Source organism: Staurois parvus, unplaced genomic scaffold (assembly GCF_062004578.1).
Source record: "Staurois parvus isolate SC_StPar_1 unplaced genomic scaffold, SC_StPar_1.0 ptg000406l, whole genome shotgun sequence".
Taxonomy (NCBI): Eukaryota; Metazoa; Chordata; class Amphibia; order Anura; family Ranidae; genus Staurois; species Staurois parvus.
The window spans coordinates 1,582,348-1,604,062 of NW_028318202.1; the positions used below are offsets into that span (position 1 = coordinate 1,582,348).

The following is a 21,715-nucleotide window of genomic DNA, read 5'->3' on the forward strand; positions in this document are numbered from 1 at the left end:
CATTGCAACTCTCACTGATTCAGTCCATGCATGTATAGGACTGGAACAACCTGAGTTGGTTGTGCCCTTAGGTTACCAGTCTGAATTCTCTAAATAGCCCTCAGCCTAAAGTCATTTATGATTCATTCACTATTACAGACTATGTTGCAGTATATGGTGATTGGCCTAATCCAAATAAAATCTCTGCCACTTCTAAGCATTTTGCACAGCAATATCCTAATGAGGAAGAGTTCTAACGGTTGACTGATGTAGATTCAGCTACTGGCTGTCATACCAAGACCCAGTAGGGGAAATTCTGACATTCAAGGATTTGGTGGACAAAAGACCCAAACTTCTTTCTCCCTGGCAGGCTTTAGCAGTACCTTATATGCATAATCTTAGTTTTCTGGGCTGGGGATCTGTGTTCTATCCTTTCAGACCCCTCTTTCTGGAAACAGCTGAAACTCATGCCTGTGGGCCTTGTGCTACTTTGTAGATGGTCTGGTGAGAATGATATGCCAAATCTCCACGATGAGTCTCTTCTCTGTACAAATGCGAAGGACTCTTTGGCTACAATATATAAAGATAGTTAGCCTTTTGGGGAGATAATACAAGAGGCAGCTTGCAAACCTTAACAGAAATGTAAAAAAGGCATTTTGCAGTGCCAAAGACAAATATCAACAATAATAAGTAATAACAATAACATAGTATAACAATAATATAACAATAATATAAGCTTAAATGACAGCTGTCATACACATAAAGTATAAAAACAGTGATCAGTAATAACCAGATATCCAGTTAGTGAAACCATAATATTTGTGCAGAAACATTCATCAAAGTGAAAAGGGGTGATGTATCCACCACCGCATCCAATCGGGGATCAATCTTCCAGTGTGTGACCTTACCACTCCCTCTAGTGAATTTAAAACTCACAAAAAATATATGCTGCAGAATATGCAATACAAACAGCCTGATTCATCAACTGCCGCACACTCTCCTTGTCGTCATAGTCTCAGCCAGAGGGAACCACTTCTTCTCGCTTCTAGACAACAAAGGGAGAATAAAAGACCAGCAAGACACTGTACAAAGAAGCTCATCCCAAGAGCAAGCAGAATGAACTCCTAGGGTATTAAATTAAACATTACACAGGTACATCAGATAAAAACAAAGAAAGCAATCAGTAGCAAACTCATGCCCCATGCATTTCGTTCAATCGTCTTCTGGGGACCTCTAGTGCTAGGGTACTGCTTTTCTTTTTTTTTTTTTTATGTTGTGCGGGGGTGGGTTTTCTTTTTACGCATACACATCTTCCAACTGAGACTGAGAGCTGCATTCATGTTTCCATAGACTAAACCTCTCCTCCACCAGAATATTTGTACAATTCTAACAAAGTATGCCAGACAAGTGCCTATACTATTGTTAATCAAAATCTCTCAAACTGGTGGCCATATTCATGTGGACCAGGATTACTGCGTTTTATGTAGCTCAAATTGTTATACTATAAAAGATAGTCAAAGTATTGTCATCATATATCCGATACCAAAGCAAACTTATACCTATATTGATTAACATCCCCACAATTCAGTATAAATAAATTATAAATGAAAAAATAAAAATGCCCCCACACTACCTCACCAGCTGCTGTACCAAAATCAATAAAATAAGTGTTTCTCTAAGGAACACCTCCGGGAAATCACCACAAACACATAATTATATAAAAATGGTGTAAAGCTCCTAAAATATCTAACCACCTTTATTAAGTTCATATACTTTTACATACAATTCTGGCACATAAAAAGTGGAATCAACTCCAAAACGCAATGTGCTATAAACCATAAAATACAGTAAATGTAGTGCACGGTCCCTTTAAGAACACTTCATGTACGATCCAATATATTATACTTAAGAAAAAATATTTAAAATTAATAAAAACCATTGAAATAAAAAAAACAAACAAACAGAAGTGCTACTTCAAATTCAGCAACTGTGCCAAAACACAATTAAACAGATGCATGTGTCCATATATAGTTAAAACAAATCTCCTATGTGCTCTCATGCAAAATTCACTGACCGCAAAATTTTGCATGAAAGCACACAAGAGAAGTGGGAAACACAAAAAAAAATTTTTATTGACTATATATGGACCCATGCATCTGTTTAACTGTGTGTTCTGACACAGTTGCTGAATTTGCAGTAGCACTTTTTTTTTTTTTGTACAATATATTGGATAGCTACTGTACATCAAGGTTTCTTAAAGGGACCATGCACTACTTTTTTTTTTTTTTTTTTTTTTTTTTTTATTGCACACTGCAGTTTTGGAGTTGATTGCACTTTTTATGTATTTGAATTGTATGTAAAGGTATGTGAGATCTTGATAAGGATGGTTACATATTTTAGGAGCGGTACACTGTTTTTGTATACTAATAAATAAATTTAGAATACAGATTTAAGATAAATATCAAATAAATGTAGAATCCCTCCTAGATTGTAAGCTCCAAGGAGCAGGGTCCTCAAATCCCTCTTGTATTGTTGCTGTATTTTCTTCCGTTATATTGTAAAGCGCTGAGCAAACTGTTGGCGCAATATAAATCCTGTATAATAATATATTTAAAATGCAGAGTTTTCACAAATTTTCTTTCCTTTTTTTACATTTCTTTTTTACCTTTGGCTAAAATGTTGACCTTTGGAAATCTGTGCAAAAGATGCTTTAAATATGCTGTTCAAGGGTGAATGCCTTTTTTGTACCATCCTGAACAAATTGATCTAGGAATTATTGAGCGGAAAAGCACCCATTTGCTCAATCGAGAAATCCTCTACCTCTGTTTCTAAAAAGTTTCCTTTTGTTTCCTACAGGCTTCAAAATCAAAGACAAAACTTGGGGCCCACCCAGGGGCGGATTGACAACTCATGGGGCCCCGGGTAATAGGGGATCATGGGGCCCCTGTGTGCTTGCCCAAACTCCAAAAAAGCCTATGAAAAGGTACCAGGGGCATCTCATGGGGCCCCTACTGACCCTGGGCCCTCGGGCAGTGCATGAGTTTCCAAATGGTCAGTCCGCCCCTGGGCCCAGCTATGCTGTGAGTTCTGAACATCAAATCCTCCAAGCTTAGGGACAATGCAGGGATGCCCCCACTTGGTCAAGTGAGCGGTGACCGATGGCCTTGCAGCATCTGGACGTTAGGGTCCACAACATGGTCACCAGGACACAGGTCCCACTCCTCTGTTTCTTATTATCCACCCCTCCTATTGCTTGCTTAGAAGACTGAGATTGGAGGGATTAGGCAGGGCTGTCCTAACTGCTTTGCTTTGTCAGAGTCCAATTCCCCTGACGGGGGCAGCATAATGTGTGCATTCTGGAATACTATCCTGTGCCCTGCAATGTACAACTAGTAAAGGATTTTACAGGTTAGACAAAAATCCTATTTTTCTGGACTTGCAGGGCTAAAACCTAGGAAAATGCGCATTTATTGCATGTTTTTTTTCCCCCTGACATAGTTATTAATAATATTGTTTTGTCTCTTGTAGCTACTACTCCCTTCAAATTTACTGAGCAACCCACAACTCCATGCACCAATAAAAAGCTAAAGTTTGATCTTCACGCAAGTTTGGCACGGCCACTTGGTTATGAGCCCCACAAAGGTGAGCATGAGTTAAATATGCTGGATTCATTAACAGAAAACCTAATCTGTAGGTTCATTTCATTTGACAGTTTGCTTCCTCAACTTAAAGAAACCAGTAAAGCTATCAGTTTCCTGTTCAATTCTTTTTATTGTTTTCAGTGCCAATGAAGGTTAACAGGTAAACCCATGCAAGGGCTAAAACACCCTTAGCGAACTTTTAGACAATTGCAGAGGAAAAATAGTCTTCCAAGACACAAGCAATTGAAACCCTACACAGATTAGGGATACATAGATGAATCTGGGTACCTCAAGGGGCTCATAAACTCCAAAATGAGGGAGGAGGGTATGTAGAGGGAAATTTTCCTGTAGACTTGGATGTGCACTGATCTGATTAGCTAAAAAATAGATCAGGCAAGAGGAGATTTGAGGAAGGTAGGGCATAATTAAGCCATGGTTCCCGTATTTTAAGAATATAGACTGAATCTTGTGAAGCAGAACTTCACTCGCTCAATCAACATTGACTATTTTTAATCTTTATGTTGCTAGCATTAGTAAATGGATAGGAAGAAATTTACTTGTTTTCAACTTTTCAACATTCCTTATGTTTTTTTCCTGGTTTCCATGCTTAGGCAAATGTCGTACATCCAATGAGTCTTCATGGAAGAAAGGGCTTTTTCAGCCAAACACATAGTCTTGACTGCATGCCTGAGCTACCGGCAGATGGATTCCAGGAAGTAACTGCTATATAAATTATCTGCCCTTACTCAAGATGGCCATGGCCAGAAATGCTGGGGGTGCTTTTCAAAGTGATTTCTCAACAAATTAGAGCATGGAGACTGATAGATGAATAAGTTTGCTTTGAATATTAAAAATTAATTAAATGGCATTTTTGCTCTGTTGTGCTTGTAGGCAGTGTAGTTCCCCTTTAAGAATGCTAGACAATTTTTTTATTAACTAATATCAGATTCATCCGATCTTTGACCTCTTCAATGGAGATAAAGGGCTTCTTCCAGGCATTGGTTATTGCTGGTTTGGTGGCCAAAAAAAGGTAGATGGCCAGTTTCTGTTGGTGAAAAAAATGCCTGGGATGGAACCATGGTGGACAGCAAATTTAGCATCCTTTAGGGATTTTTAGATTTAACAAAGTTTTAATGAGTCAGAGAGTTCTCCACCAAAATGCAGATTAGTGGTTAGTTTAGGGTATGTCCACCAAATATTAAGTACATCCCCACATTGGCCATAACCCCTAAAACATTTGTCATCATAGTTCAGGTTTGCGTGGGCTATATAGGGTGGGATCCAATGCCACCGGAAAAAAACTTTTATAAGAAGATTTCAGAATACATAAAAGAGCACTACTTTACTTTCAACCAGATTTCTCTCCAACCCTCCAAGTCTGTAAAGAGTGCTAAGTCATGCTGCCAATTTTTCACATGAATTCACAGTCTGTTTAAAGTAACATACAGAATAGAGATGTGTGGGAGTCCTTGGGGTGTGTAAACATGTTCAAATATAGTTTTTGTAAGTGGAAAGGTAGCATGGTTACGAAGGGACAATGTCCAGTGTGGCTGTTGTAGATATCGGCAATAGTCTTAATTTGGTGCTCCGTGATCTTGCTGCAATAAGGGTAGAGCTGCAATACAGGACTTCTTGGAAAACAGAGTGGAACGTCCGAAGTGGCATGCAGTAAGGAAAATTGGAAAATGTTAACTTCTTGATAATATTTGGTTATATTGAGGATTCCTAAACTTGCTTGTAGTGTATGGGTGAAAAGGGTAAGACCAGTAACCCTGAGGCATTTATAGGCCAAAGTAAAGGAATGAAGGCAGAGCTAGAAAGAAGGCACTTTAAGTGGTAAAGTGTGAAAGTAGTAAAGGACTTTCGGGAGGATAGTTATTTTTATAGCATTTATCTGCCTTATCCAGAACAGTCCAGGAATTTTCGATGTTTGCATAAGAGACATAAGTGAGTGTAATAAAAGGTAGTAGTCGTAAATAGGGAATTATAATTGGGGGTCAATTTAACGCCCAAATAATCCAACATCAACATTGTCCATTGGTATGGGAATTTTGTTTGAATTGATGAAACTCTCTCTGTAGGAAAGGAAACGTTGAGAGCAGTAGATTTAGTTGGATTTACCTGCAGGCCACATATAACTGAATCGTACAAGTGTTTTGAAGGTTTGAGTGGGTATCGAGTGGGTTGGTAAGAACTGGAAAGGCATCATTCACAAACAGATTCACCTGATAGTGTAGCACAGCTTTCAAGATTTTAGTTGTATTGGGATTATCCTCAATGGCACATGCCAATGGTTCTAATGCCAGGATGAAAAGAATTGGAGAAATGGGACATCCCTGGTGGGTACCTCAAGAAATCTGAAAGCATCCAGAAAGATACGCATATCTGACTGTGGTGGAGGGTGAAGTGTATAAAGCAGAGATCCAAGACTGAATAGATTTCCCGAAGCCCCAAAGATGTAAAACATACACAATCTTACCAAAAGTATGGGGACACCTGCCTTTACACGCACATAAACTTTAATGGCTTCCCAGCCTTAGTCCATAGGGTTCTAAAGTGATACCTCAGTTCAAAAACTTAATTTGTTCCACGACTCTGGTCGCAAACCGAATTGGTCATGAACCGAGGCAAACCTTCCCATAGGGTTCAATGTAAATCAGGTTAATCCGTTCTGACTCCTGCAAACGTGGTCGTGAACCGAATTTGGTCGGTAACGAAACCAAATTTTCCCATAAGGTTCAATGTAAATAAGGTTAATCCATTCTGAATTTTTTTTTGAACTACAAAAATATGAAACAAAGTACAGTATGAAGAGAGAACACTAACCTTGCTTGAGATGATTTCTGGCGTAGAGGACAGGAAGGCGGGTGAGAGGCGGTTATTGTTCAGAGGGAGAGTCCCGCTCCATAAGGACATTGGGGAGATCTCCTTCAGGGTGTTTCCTCTCTTCTTTGTCTCTTAGCTGCAGGCTCAGTTTTGGTGAAAAATCTGTCCAATGTCGCTTGTCTTTTCCTGTGCTGCATAACCCTCTGGAAATGAGACCACGTTATCGTTCATCAGACTCAACATTGTTTGTTACAGTTATAATAGGGTTGTGCTTCTCAAAAAAATCATGGCACTCATTCCATTTTTCCATAATAGATTTTATGGCATCACTGCTAACCTCCTCCCTGTCTTCCTCTTCCTCAGAGGAATGCTCCTCAAGAAGCTCCTTGTGCTGCTCACTGGAGTTCAGAAAGTTCTTCCGTGGTCAGCTCCTCCTTATGTTACTCAACAAGCTCCTCTGTCTGTGCCATCGAGCTCCAGACCCATGCTCTTGCCCATGGACACAATCCGCTCCACTACCTCTGTATCAGACCCTTCAAAGTTACATTCAGTGACACATTCTAGCCACAGTTTCCTCCAGGCTGAGTTAAAGGTCTGGTACGTGACATCTTCCCAGGCTTTGTCAATGAGGTTGATGCAGTGCAGAACATTGAAATGTTTCTTCCAGAATTCTTTCAGACTCGAGGACATCTCTTCAGCGACATTAAAACACCTAGTGAAGAGCGCCTTTGTGTACAACATCTTGAAGTTGCAGATCACTTGCTGGTCCATGGGCTGCAGCAGAAGTGTCGTGTTTGGGGGGGATGAACGTGACCTTTATGAAGTCGTACTTGGCGTCCATATCATCCCCCAAGGCTGGAGGGTGTGTCGGGGCATTGTCTTTCAGAAGAAGGCACCTTTCAGGTAGTTGGTTGTCAGATATTTTTTTTACGGTGGGTGTGAACACCACGTGCAGACATTCCATGAACAATTGCCTTGTGACCCAAGCTTCGTATTGGTTCTCCACATGACAAGCAGTCTGCCCTTGTTCATATTCTTTTCCCTGAATGCACGAGGGATCTGGGAATGGTACATCAGTAGTGGCTTAATCTTCAGATTGGCGCTTGCATTCACACACAGCAAAATGGTCAATCTGTCCTTCATGGGCTTGTGCCCCGGCAGTGCCTTTTCCTCCACCGTGTGATATAGGTTCAGTTCAGCATCTTTTCCCAGAAGAACCCTGTTTCATCACAGTTACACAGCTACATATCCTTCTGCTTTCATGAATTCCACAAATGCTTTCTTGTCGGCCTCTGCAGTGGCCTTGTCAGAACTGGAAGCCTCACCATGTCTTGTCACACTGTGGACGCCACTTCTCGTGCTGATTTTTTCACACCACCACTGGCTTTAAATTTTTCACTTGCTGCACTTGTAGAGGGTTTTTTTTTTTTTTTGCAGTAAATGACTGCAATTTCCTGGCTTTTTCAAAGATCATATCACCTGTCAGCTCTTTCTCATTCAACCAAACTAACAAACGTTTTTCCACCTATTCCAGCACTTGCGTCCTCATTCTTGCTCTGCAGTTTCTTTTTACCACCATGCTTGCTCTGCACATTCTTGTCACCTTCATTGCCGCTCTGCAAGCTCTTGTCACCTTCATTACTGCTCTGCATGACTAACTGCAAATGTAAATGACCCTTTACTGTTCTGAGCCTCCTTTAAGACTGCTTTCACACTAATGTGCTGAGGTTTACCTTTTACCATGGGTGCAGCACAGTGTATCTACAAACGTCTTGGCTTAGCTGCTTTGGCATTGACTTCTGTTATATCCTGCAGGTGTGTTGCACTCCCACATCCAAGAGTTTTGGTGCAGTTTCAGAAAGTGCACCAATAGAAGTCTGGCACAGCAAACCCTCAGGAAAGTTGCAAGCACACTGGACTGTACCCGAGGTGTGGGTAAATGTCAGTGCATCAGTGTGAAAGCAGCACTATACTATTTTGCTCAGTGTATTGCTTCACACTGACCTGAAGTTCTTTACTTTCTTGCTGCTGACTCCACTCTGGAGACTGCTAGCCGGGATAAGAGGTGCTGTTGTTATCACTCTGCATGGGACAGGTAGTATCAGCTTGTGCAGCTCTTGCTCCCTACTACAGCTCCAACTTTACAAGTCCCTCTACATTGCACTCTATTTGTTGCTTTGGGATGGCGGGTCAGCAAGCCCAGACCGTGATCTATCAGTCACCTGGCTGCAATCTACTGGTTGCTGACCCCCCCATTAACCAGTTCGGCTCTAAAGTTTTTTTTTTTTTGCAAACATGTACACAGACAGATTCAGCCTCTTCATTATCCATAATCAAACAGGGTTTTATAGCCCCACCTACAGGAGTAGGACACTAGGCAGATAACATCTTGGCACCTCCTATGGGCAGTCCTTTAGGCATAAAATCCCCTCTCTGCTACAAGTCTTCAGCTATTCTTCCTAGTGTCTTCAGGAGTATGCATTTGCTTTACTACTAGGTCCTGTGAGGTCCCCTCCTACTTACCTGACCTTTATGGTGGTCTATCTCACCCCCCAATCCCCCCCCCGGGCCTTCAATGCCCTAGACAGCATGTGACCACATTTGTCCCCATATTCATAATGTCCTCAAAAGGATGTGTTTAGCCTCGTAGGGAGTGTTCCCTAATCCATTCTCGAACTTTCGTGAGTTCCACTTCCGTGGCTGGATCAGGGTTAGTTTTGTGCATACCTTCTAGGGTATGAAGCTTAGTTACTAAGTCGGTTAGGGATTGTAGTCTGCGTTGTTGGCTGCATGTCCATGTTTAATGAAGATACCTCAGATGTAGCACTTATGAGCCGACCACAAAGAGAGGGGGTTGGCAACTGATCCGGAGTTTGTGGAAAAAAAAAAACATCTAATTGCCGTTTGTCAGCTAATAATATTAAGGTGCCATAGCGGCGTCTCTGGTTGTCTTTGGTGGGGAGCAATTGCTAGGGAGATTGGAGCGTGATTGGGGAGCGCAATATTGCCTAAATCAGTCTTAGAGGTCAGAGAGATGGAGGAATGTTCTATCAGAAAGAATTAGATTCTAGAAAAAGAACCATGAGAGGGAGAAAAGTACGTGCAGTCTCGTTCGTGGGGGTGAAAGATACACCAAATATCGACTAGTTGTTGCAAGTGAAGGAGATCTTTGAGACGCAGTCTCAGTCCTTTAGGAAGGGCAGCGGAACCCACTGAGGAGTCCTTACGAGGGTCATTGGTCAGGTTAAAATCTCCTCCAAGTAAAGGGGGGCCTTCCAAAAAGAAATCGAGAGTGGAAACTATTCGAAAGTTGGTTGGTATTGGGTTGATATACATTAGCCAGAGTGAACATCTGAGTATAAATTTTTCCTTTCAGAAGGAGGAATCTGTCCTCCGGGTCATGGTACTAGTCCAGGAACTGTCAGGGGATTGATTTAACAATCCGTATGCTGGTTCCTTTGGATTTAGAAGATGGTGAAGGGCTGTGATACACCATAGGGAAGTTTTTTTTTTCTTGGTAAGCCTCAGGATTTTATCAACTCTGAAATTGGTTTCTGGCAGACTACATGAACCTTCAGTCTCCAAAGTTCGGTGAGACAGCAAGTTCGTTTCTCTGGGGAGTTTAATCCCATGATGTTCCAAATTTCATCGCCATAGCCTGCTGAGCTTGCTTATACCGCATCCTCAGATGAAGAGATGGGGGGGGGGGGGGGGAGAGTGAGAAGTGGGCAAAAAGTGAGGGTGTTGAGAATGAGCTGAAGAAAAAATGTAAGAAAGGTCAAGCAAAATAGAGAGTAGATGGAAGAGAGGGTCCTATAGGTTAGAGCTTGAATGAGCTGTTCTACTGCCACCCAGGCAGAGAATAACTAAATGGGGAAGCGGTAAGGCACAGTCGGAAGTCGAGCCCCGACCCAAGGGGCCCCCACCCTCTATTTGGATGTGAATGGTAAAGGTTTTGAGGTAAGTGGTAACAGATGTGAATTATGTGTGTCTGGAGTTGGGTAATTTCAGAAGGTAAGGTCTAGCTGAATGATTAATAGTTTTAAGTTTATATTTTCTTAAAGCAGGCCTATGTAATGTATACTTTGTTATGATTTCATTTAATAAGTTTGAGAGCTTATATTTTTGTTCATCAGTCACATTTTGTCTGGACAGCTCAGTTTTGCTATGTAACACAAAACTCCAACTGTCAACCCCTCCTGAATTAGTCAATCATGTTAATTAGGCTGTCTGAAGCTAGCATGAACTCAAGTTACACAAGCCTAAATTACAGTGGGAGGTGAAAAGAGGAGTGGTTAATGAGCCCGCAAATTTGAAACAAAAGAAGCTTTTTAAAGCTGAAAGAGACAAGGGTTCTGGAGCCATTTTAAGCTTGCTGAACAAAGGACACACACATGCACACATGCTTTAACCACTTGACCTCCTGAGGATTTACCCCCCCCCTTCCTGACCAGGCCTCTTTTTGCTACTCGGCGCTGCACTAATTCAGCTGATAATTGCGCGGTCATGCAATGCTGCACCCAAACGAAATTTACGTCCTTTTTTCACACAAATAGAGCTTTTTTCGATGGTATTTGATCATCTGTGGGCTTTTTATTTTTCACGCTATAAACAAAAAAAGACCACAACTTTTGAAGAAAAACAATATTTTTTACTTTCAGCTATAAAAAATATATAGTAAACTCAAAGTTAGTTATAAATTTAGGCCAAAATGTATTCTGCTACAAGTTTTTGGTAAAAAAAAATCCCAATAAGTGTATATTGATTGCTTTGTGTGAAAGTTATAGCGTCTACAAACTATGGTATAGATGCTGCAATTTACTCCATTTATTTGCTATACAGCGCTGCGCTAGTTTAACGGACAATTGCGCAGTCATGCAATACGGTACATAAATGAAATTTATGTCCCTTTTTTTCACACAAATAGAGCTTTCTTTTGGTGGTATTTGATCACCTGTGCACTTTTTATTTTTGGCGCTATAACCAGAAAATTTTTGAAGAAAAAAATTTTTTTGCGAAAAACTATTTTTTCTCATTTCAGTCATAAAAATATCCAAAAAAACTAAAATGTCATCATAAATTTAGGCCAAAATGTATTCTGCTAGTTATAGCGTCTACAAACTATGGTATAGATAATGGAATTTACACAGCTTTTACTTTCTGACTGCCCATCACATTTCTTGAGGTGCTAAAATATCAGGATAGTACAAACACCCTCAAATTACCCCTTTTCGGAAAGTAGACACCCTAAGCTATCTGCTGAGAGGCATATTGAGTCCATGGAAGATTTATTTTTTTCCACACGTTTCTGGAAAATGACAACAAAAACATTTTTTTTTACACAAAGTTGTCATTTAAATGATTTATTTCTTGCACAAGCCATGGGTATATGTGGAATTACACCCCAAAATACATTCTGCTACTTCTACCGAGTACGGGGATACCACGTGTGTGAGACTTTTTGGGAGCCTAGCCACATACAGGAGCCTGAAATCCAATGACCACTTTGAAAGCCTGAAGGTGCGTAACTTAATCATTAAACTTCCTCACTACCTATCACAGTTTTGAAGGCCCTGACATGCCAGGATAGCACCAAACCCCCCCCCCCCAAATGACCCCTTTCTGGAAAGTAGACACCCCAAGGAATTTAAAAGAGGCATGGTGAGTATTTTGCAGATCTTATTTTTTCTCACAAGGTTTTGAAATATATAAAAAGAATAGAATACTTTTTTTTTTCTTTTTCCAAAAACTTGTGGCAACAAATGAGATCTGCAACATACTTACTGTTCTTTTTATCAAATTCCTTGGGGTGTCTACTTTCCAAAAAGGGGTCATTTTGGGGGGTTATGTGCTATCCTGGCATTTCAGGACCTCCGAAACTGTCATGGGTAGTCTGGAAGTGTAATGCGGAAATAAAGCCCTTTAAAAGCCTGAAGGTGCTTATTGGATTTTGGGGTCCTGTACTTGGCTAGACTGCCAAAACGTCTCTCACATGTGATACCCCCATACTCGGGAGAGGTAGCAGAATGTATTTTGGGGAGTAATTCCACATATACCCATGGCGTGTGTGAGCAGTAAATAATTTAAGTGACAATTTTGTGTTTAAAAAAAAAAAAACTTTTTTTTTTGGTCATTTTTTAAAAACGTGTGGTAAAAAAATAACATCTATTGATTCAACATGCCTCTCAGCAAATAGTTTGGGGTGTCTACTTTCCAAAATGGGGTTGTTTTGGGGCATGGGGGCATTCTATGCCCAGCATTAGAAGTTTATGCCACACATCATTCACTCTTCTAACCACCTGAAGATCAAGCCTTTTTTGACACTTTTCGTTCACATGAAAAAAATCAGTATTTTTTGCTAGGAAATTAATTTAAACCCCCAAACATATATTTTTTAAAGCAGACACCCTAGTGAATAAAATGGTGTGTACTACAATTTTTTTATGGCACATAGTACTCACGCAGCGATTTTTCAAAACCAAATTTAAAAAAAAAAAAACACTTTTTTTACTTTTAATGCACAAAAACACAATATATTGGCCAATTATTTGGTAAAATATAAAAGATAATGGTATGCCAAGTAAATAGATAACAAACATGACATGCTTTAAAACTGCGCATGCCCCGTGCAATGGCGACAAACTGCAAACATTTTTATTATCCATAGGCAACATTTTAAAAGCCTTTAAAAGCTACCATTTTAGATTTACTGAAGAGGTCTACTGTTAGAATTACTGCCCTTGATCTGACGTTCACGGCAATACCTCACATGCATGGGAGGGGTGATTTTTTTTTTTTAAATCATTTTTAATGCTATCACAGGGAATGCAAATATCGGCTATAGCTTTTCCCAGATGCTTTCCCTATTTACAAATGGTGCTGTTTATATCCTGCGAAACTGAAGTGATTAAATGCTTGTAGCTTCCGAATTCTTAGACTATAGAGATGATTGGTACCACTCTGGTCTCCAATCAGCTCTATGGTCAGCTGGCAGAAACACCAGCTGCATTCTCAGGTTCCCCCGATGGCACGAGACTGCCCGAGAAGGGCGTGGAAGGCAGCGGGGGAGGGGGGCATCATCTCCCGCTGCTTGTAAAAGCAATCCTTCAGCTAATTAGCCACTAGGATTGCCTTTACATGGAAGCCGATCGCCGGCTGAAAAAAACGATACCCGGATGATGCCTGCAGCTGTAGGCATCATCCTGGTATCACCATTCAAAGTCAAGTGATGTACCAGTACGTCAAAGCATACAAGTAATTCAAGAAAACAATGGCTGCAACAGTATAGAATACGCCTTCTGGAGTGGGCCAGTCAGAGTCCTGACCTCAACCCGAATGAAATGCTGTGGCATGACCTTAAGAGAGCGATTCACACCAGACATCCCAAGAATATTGCTACACTGAAACAGTTTTGTGAAGAGGAGTGGTCCAAAATTACTCCAGATCGTTGTGCAGGCCTGATCTGCAACTACAGGAAACGTTTGGTTGAGGTTATTGCTGCCAAAGGAGGGTCAACCAATTATTAAGTCCAAAGGTTCACATACTTTTTCCTCCCTGCACTGTGAATGTTTACATGTTATGTGCAATTAAACCATGGCAACATCTAATGTGTAGTATTATGTTCAGCAGACTGTGTTCTTCTATTGTTGTGACTTAGATGACGTTCAGAGCACATTTTATGCCCAATTCATGCAAAACTCCACGTAATCCCAAGGGGTTCACATACTTTTTCTTGCAACTGTAAGTGGTACCCCATATGGAAAGAGGATGACACCAAGTCCCAAACTATCTTGCCATTGCTCCCCATGTAGTCTGGGCATCCAGGGGGCTCCACGTGACTATCTATTCCCTCGTAAATCCAAAACTTATAAATATAGCCTGTTGCCCTCTCACAGGTCTTCTACATCTTGACCCCATATCTGGCACGCTTGCAGGGGAGAAATTGTTTGAATGCAAGGCGGCCAGAAAAATTAATGAGGGACTCATCAACGCAGATGTTTTGCTGGGGAGTATAGACATCTGCAAATTTTTGGTTAGGGTGATTTGTGAGGGGATGAATTTTGTGGAGCCAGTCAAATTCAGGGTCACCCCGAGGATGACAGAGTATATTGTCGTTGAAATGCATAAAACACATTATACTCTCATATCTATGCCTGGCCATGGCAGCAGAGAACACGGGCATATGATGAATCGGGTCTGCGGACCAATACAACCGCAATTCATTTCTTTTAGTAATGCCCATGTTGAGGGTTAGGCCCAAAAAAATGTAAATTCGAAAACCGTAATGAGTTTCCATGCGACTGGTCTGGCAAGGTTTGGATTTGGGCTGGCGGTGATAAGTTGTTGTGCATATAAAATGCTTTGATCCACAATCAATGCATACAGATCTTCCGTGAAAAACAGCTCCAAAAATCAAGGAGGTATGTGAAAGACCAAGATGTACTAGACCGCTGGTACTCGCCAGTTCACCAAAAGGTAGAGTGGCACTAGTACTGGCACTCTTCAAAATTTACCGGCAAGTGCTAACAGAGATCAGGCCTGATTCTGCGAACACTGCGGTTTTGTGTGCAATGTATCAAGTGACAGTGACCTACTGACACTGCACTTGCTGGGGGAGAAGGGGGGGGGGGTTAAGCATAGGGGCTAAACGCAGGTGCCGGGGCTGATCCCGCTAACGCTGCGTTTTTGGGGACGCTATACTAATGTGAACGCTAGTATAGTGCTGATCTGATCAAAGATATTGACCCGTTCAGACACTATACTAGCAATGTAGGTTTATTTTGCATGAGCGTGCTCCTGGCAATCAAGGGGTTAAATGTAATGACTGGTGTACTGACGGGCAATCTGACGCTATCTGGGAGGGGCGTGGAAACCACAGGAGCGCGAATCACGTATGTGTATGTATGTGTATATATTGTACTGTATGTATGCTTGTGTATATATATATATATATATATATATATATATGTATATATATATATATATATATGTGATTTTGCGCACCCATGCCGCCCTGTAGTAGTATTTCTGCTATAGGGCAGTCAGGAAGCAGTTACAGAAGCGGTTTGTGTTACATCACTGCGTTACTTTAACTGACAATTGCGCGGTCATGCAACACTGCACCCAAATTAAATTTACATCTTTTTTTCCCACAAATTGAGCTTTCTGTTGGTGGTATTTGATCGCCTGTGCGGTGTTTTTTTTTTTTTGCGCTATAAAAAAAAAGGCTGCCAATTTTGAGAAAAAAAAAACGATATTTTGGACTTTTTGCTATGAAACATGTCCAGTAAAAAAATTTAAAAATCAAATTTAGTCATAAATTTCTGCCAAAATGTATTCTGCGACATATCTTAACTAAAAAAAAAAAAAAAATCCCAATACGTGTAAATTAATTAGTTTACTTGAAAGTTATAGCGTCTACAAATGGCGGGAAAGATACTGGGATTTTTTTTTTATTATACTAATAATGGCGGCAATCAGCGACTTATGGCGGGACTGCGGTGGACATTTTGACACTGGGGGGGAACTGACTTGGGGTCACTGACATCCCCAGTGACACCAATACAGTGATCAGTGCAAAAAAAAAAAAATCACTGACACTGTACTAATGGCACTGGTGAGGAAGGAGTTAACATTTTTAAGGTAATGAAAGGGTTAACTGTGTGAGGGGAGTGTTTTACTAGGGGGCGGGGGTGTGAGCTTTACGGGAAAATACTGCAGCTGTGCTCTCTGTCAGTGATTACCGGTAATCGCTGGGACCTAGCGGGTAATGACCGGCCGGGACCCGGTCATGGACACCCACTGCCGCGATCAGTGGGGCGGGCACACGCCTCGCGATCGGTGGGGCGGGCACATGCCTCGCACACGCCCCCTACCTGTTTTGCAGAGCGACATTAAAAACTGGCGCTCTGCACAGAGGTTCCGCCCTGCCACAGTAAAAACACTGCGGCTGGTCGGCAACCAGTTAACAAAGAAACTACATATTTTGCTTTCATTCAAGGAACAAACAACTTATATCTTTTATTTTTATTTTAATCTACATTTCTTTTTGTATTTGAAATTGTTGTTTTTTGTATTGACTTTGTATCTTTTGTGTGTGATCTAATAAAGTCACACTGATTTTTTTTTAACTGGCTATAGGATTTATTCCTACAATCACCTAAAGACACAAGAATATTAATAGAGTTTTTTCACAACTCTAGAATTCCAACAGCTGCTTGTTGTCAGTTTTTTCAGAGTCTGCGGTTTGCACAGACTCTTTACGGCTTGCTCTGGACTATTTGCTCAGGAGGGTCCAGGTTGGCATTAATGGTAAGCCAGCTGGGAATTGAAAGGGGATCCATTTCGGCGAAGGCAAATAGTGCTGGGAGATCGGATGGGTGTTGTAATGGAAAGGTACAATTGCCTTTACGCACGATTAGATGACCCCATTTGTATGTCATCCCCAGCTCCAGGATTCGGTCTAGTAGAGGCTTTAGAGTCTAGCGCATCAAGGTTTTTTTTTTTAATATTGGGGAGTATGTGAACCGGGGCTCAGTCAAATTCCAGCACTCCAGCTCTCCAGGCTTGTTGTAGAATATCTTCCTTGAGGCAATATGAGTGCAGGCGGCACAACACATCATGTGGACATCCCAATAAAGCAGGGCCTGGGCCAAGAATCCTGTGGACCCCATCTATGACAACCTCGGTGTCATGAGGGCGGTCCAGGTATCTGTTGAAAATGGAGGTAATGTGGGCACACGGGTCTGCTTGTGGAACACTCTCTGGTATACCCCGGAGCCTGATGTTTTGCCCACGGTTTTCTAAATCATCAACAAGCAAATGGAGTTGTATGACCTGGTTAGCCAGATCAGATTGGGTAGATTGTATAAGTCCATGCGTGAAATTTCCTTGCTACTAAATATCCTACCGTCAACTGTTAGTGGTATTATAACAAAGTGGAAGCAACTGGGAATAACTGTCACTGGCTTACCACTTCATTGCTGAGTTGGGTCAGCGCATGCTGAAGCGCACTTTGTGCAGAAGTCGTTGTCTGCAGAGCCAATAGCTAAAGACCTCCAAATTTCGCGTGGCCTTCAGAATAGTACCTAGAGAGCTTCATGGAATGGGTCCATGGCCGAGCAGCTGCATCCAAGTCTTACATTACCAAGTGCAATGCAAAACGTCAGATGCAGTGGTGTAAAGCACACTGCCACTTGACTAGAGCAGTGGAGACATGTTCTCTGGAGTGACGAATCACGCTTCTTTGTCTGGCAATCCGATGGATATGTCAGGGTTTGGTAGTTGCCAGGAGAATGGTACTTGCCTGACTGCATTGTACCAAGTGTAAAAATTGGTGGAGGGGGGATTATGGTGTGGGGTTGTTCTTCAGGGGTTTCACTTGACCCCTTTGTTCCAGTAAAGGGAACTCTTAAGACGTCGGCATACCAAGACATTTTGGACAATTTCATGCTCCCAGCTTTGTATGAACAGTTCGGGGATGGCCTCTTCCTGTTCCAACAGGACTGTGTACCAGTGCACAAAGCATGGTCTATAAGGACATGGATGAGTGAGTTTGGGGTTAAGGAACTTGACTGGCCTGCACAGAGTCCTGACCTCAACCCGATAGAACAATTTTGGGATGGATTAGAGCAGAAACTGCGAGCCAGGCCTTCTCGTCTGATATCTGTGCCTGACCTCACAAATGTGCTCCTGGGAGACTGGTCAAACGTTCCCATAGACACGCTCCTAAAACTTTTGGACAACCTTCCCAGAGTTGAAGCTGTTATAGCTGCAAAGGGAGGGCCAACTCAATATTAAACCCTAAGGGCTCAGACTGGGATACCATTAAAGTTAACATGCATGTAAAGCAGCGGTTCTCAACCTGTGGGTCGCGACCCCTTTGGGGTCGCCTAAGACAATATACCTATAATATATATAATATATATATATAAGACAATATACAGGATACCTTATCCTTGGTATAAAATATATTTACAGTATTTGTGCCAATTTGCACTTACAAGAATTAAAATTATGCAGCGCTTTTAGTAAATGTAATGTGTCCAGCCTGAGCGGCGTGCGGACACACACTGCCTGTACTCGCCGTTCCAAGGAGTCGGGTACGTGGTGACGTCAATGCCCCTCCCCTGACGTCACCACGTACCCAACTCCTTGGAATGGCGAGTATAGGCAGTGTGTGTCTGCACGCCGCTCAGGCTGGACACATTACATTTACTGAAAGCGCTGTATAATTTTAATTCTTGTAAGTGCAAATTGGCACAAGTAAATATATTTTATACCAAGGATAAGGCACTATTCCTCTCCTTTTCTTTTTCCTGGCACAAACGTGGAGTAATAGGGAGAAAGCACATAGAACCTGTTGGAGGGAGGACCTCACCCTGGATCTATCCATAGCAGGATAACCAGGAGCAGAGAGGCGAATTATCCAGCTTGCTTTCCACAGAGGAACACATCAAGTAACCCTTTGCTGTTCTAGCAGTTCTACTTATAGACTATCCGGGATTATGTGAATATTATACTATAGCACTCTCAGGAAGTCCCAATAAGATGGTATTTCACCCTTAATTGGACTTTCATATATATTGGACATTTATATTTATTTAAATAATTATTGATATATATATATATATAATTTTTTTTTATTATTACATTTATGGTCCAGTAATGTGCAATTTAATGAATTGGATAATTGATTTATATTGAAGTAATTTATGCAACTGTATTTAGGGAACTAATCATTCTCATCAAGTCAGTATTTTAATCAATCCTAACACAGGTTTAATATAAGGGCACGGCACCATTTTTTAACATTGGCATAAATTTTATGAAATTTGGTTTTTACATTTTTTTACTGGACATGTTTTATAGCAAAAAGTCCAATATATATGTGATTTGTGCTCCTGTGGTTTTCACGCCCCTCCCAGATAACGTCAGATTGCCTGTCAGTACACCAGTCATCACATTTAACCCCTTGATTGCCAGTTAGACGCTTATACACAATAAACCTCCATTGCTAGTATAGTGTCTGAACGGATCAATATCTTTGAGATGAGCACTATAGGAGCGTTCATATTAGTATAGCGTCCCCAAAAATGCAGCGTTAGCGGGATCAGCCCTGGCACCTACCAGCACCTGTGTTTAGCCCCTATGCTTACCCCCCCCCCCCTTCTCCCCCAGCAAGTGCATGTCAGTAGGTCACTGTCACTTGATACACTGCACACAAAACCTCAGTGTTCACAGAATCAGGCCTGATCTTAGCACTTGCCAGTAAATTTTGATGACTCTCATATGCAGCAGAGTGCCAATACTCGTGCCACGCTACCTTTTGGTGAACTGGCGAGTACTAGTGGCCTAGTATATCCTGGTTTTTCACATATGTCTTAGATTGTAAGCTCCAAGGGGCAGGGCCCTCCCAACCCTCTTGTATTGAAATGTATTGTTGCTGTATTGTCTCCCGTTATTTTGTAAAGCACTGAGCAAACTGTTGCCGCTTTATAAATCCTGTATAATAATAATACCAGCACTGCAGTATGACTTGGCAACATGGTGAGTCCCATAAGTGCAGTACAAGCTGGTGCGGTGGCGAGCACAAGTAGTGTCCCGCAACCACCAAGAATTTGCACACAGGCCTGTAGAGCCCCAAGTATCCTTCCGGATGTGCTTGCAAATCCCAATGGGCAGTCCACAAATTCTGCAGCACCCGTGCTTCCCCCATTCACTGCCCAACCCGGAATTCAGGTGGAAACAGCAAATTTAACTACTCCCCTTGATTTTTTGGAGCTGTTTTTCACGGAAGATCTGTATGCATTGATTGTGGATCAAAGCATTTTATATGCACAACAATTTATCACCGCCAACCCAAATCCAAACCTTGCCAGACCATTCGCATGGAAACTCATTACGGTTTCCGAATTTAATTTTTTTTTTTTGGACCTAACCCTCAACATGGACATTATTAAAGAAAAAACATTCATTGCGGTTGTATTGGTCCACAGACCCAATTCATCATATGCCCGTGTTCTCTGCTGCCATGACCAGGCATAGTTATGAGAGTATAATGTGTTTTATGCATTTCAACACACTCTGACGTCCTGAATTTGACCGGCTCCACAAAATTCAGCCCCTCACAAATCACCTTAACGAAAAATTTGCAGATGTCTATACTCCCCAGCAAAACATCTGCGTTGATTAATTTTTCTGGCCGCCTTGCATTCAAACAATTTCTCCCCAGCAAGCGTGCCAGATAAGGGGTCAAGATGTATAAGACCTGTGAGGGGACAACAGGCTATACTTATAAGTTTCGGATTTACAAGGGAAAAGATAGTCACATGGAGCCCCCAGATGCCCAGACTGCATGGGGAGTAGTAGCAAGATAGTGTGGGACTTGGTGTCATCCTTTTTCCATATAAGGTGCCACTTATACGTGGACAATTTTTATTCAAGCGTGACACAATTTAGACATTTGTACAATCTTGGAACTGGCGCATGTGGCACCGTGTGACCTAATGTGTGCCCACCATTAGAAGTGGGTGGATGCAGGGAGGTATATTCTAATGGTGGGCATATCACACACTTTTTCTGGCAGAGATTTCTTCTCTTTTTTTTTTCATTCAGCCCACAGGCTGCATACAAAAAAAACCACAGCATATACAGTAATACCTCGGTTTACGAATGCCTCTGTTAACGTAATTTTCGGTTTACGAATGAAAAGCCATTGAAAATTATGCCTCGGTGTACAAATTTTTTACTAATTTATTTCACAATACGAAGTGTATGTCAATGCTGAATTTTAAATGCAAATGCCATCTTTTTTTTTTTTTTTTTTTTTCTTCACTATAGCTCACAACATTAGCTGTCAATTTCCCCGGAGCTAAAGGATACTTTGTATCTTTTAAGAAACTGAAAGGAAACATTGTATCTTTTAACTTGGGAAATAAACTAAAAAACTTTTAGCTGGAGGGGGAAAGTGACTGCTGAATTTCTGAACTACTGTATAGTGAAAAAAAAAAAAAAAAAAATGGTAAGTACATTTTAAAAACTGTCACCTGATAGCTGAGTAAATTGCCGGCAATTAATTTTTTTTTAATCGCCAGCAATTTTTACATTCAGCTGTCAGTGGGGAACCCCGCTGACAGCGGAAACATTAACATATGGTTCAATATAATAATATTAGTGCATCGCTATAACATAAAATACAATATAATTAATACTTAGATAGGTAATGATATATAAATAAATACATAAATATAATTAACATGCAAAAACAA

The 21,715-nt window shown here is 41.2% G+C and overlaps 1 protein-coding gene across 2 annotated transcripts in view; it reads left to right on the forward strand.

Annotated features, from left to right (window-relative positions):
* The window catches only part of NUSAP1 (nucleolar and spindle associated protein 1), a 354,820-nt gene that overhangs the window by 291,296 nt on the left and 41,809 nt on the right, over positions 1–21,715 (forward strand). For both annotated transcript variants that reach the window (XM_089686683.1, XM_089686682.1), the window contains one exon: positions 3,508–3,621. In XM_089686683.1, coding sequence (XP_089542809.1) covers positions 3,508–3,621 — 114 coding nt within the window. The remainder of the gene's footprint in view (positions 1–3,507; positions 3,622–21,715) is intronic.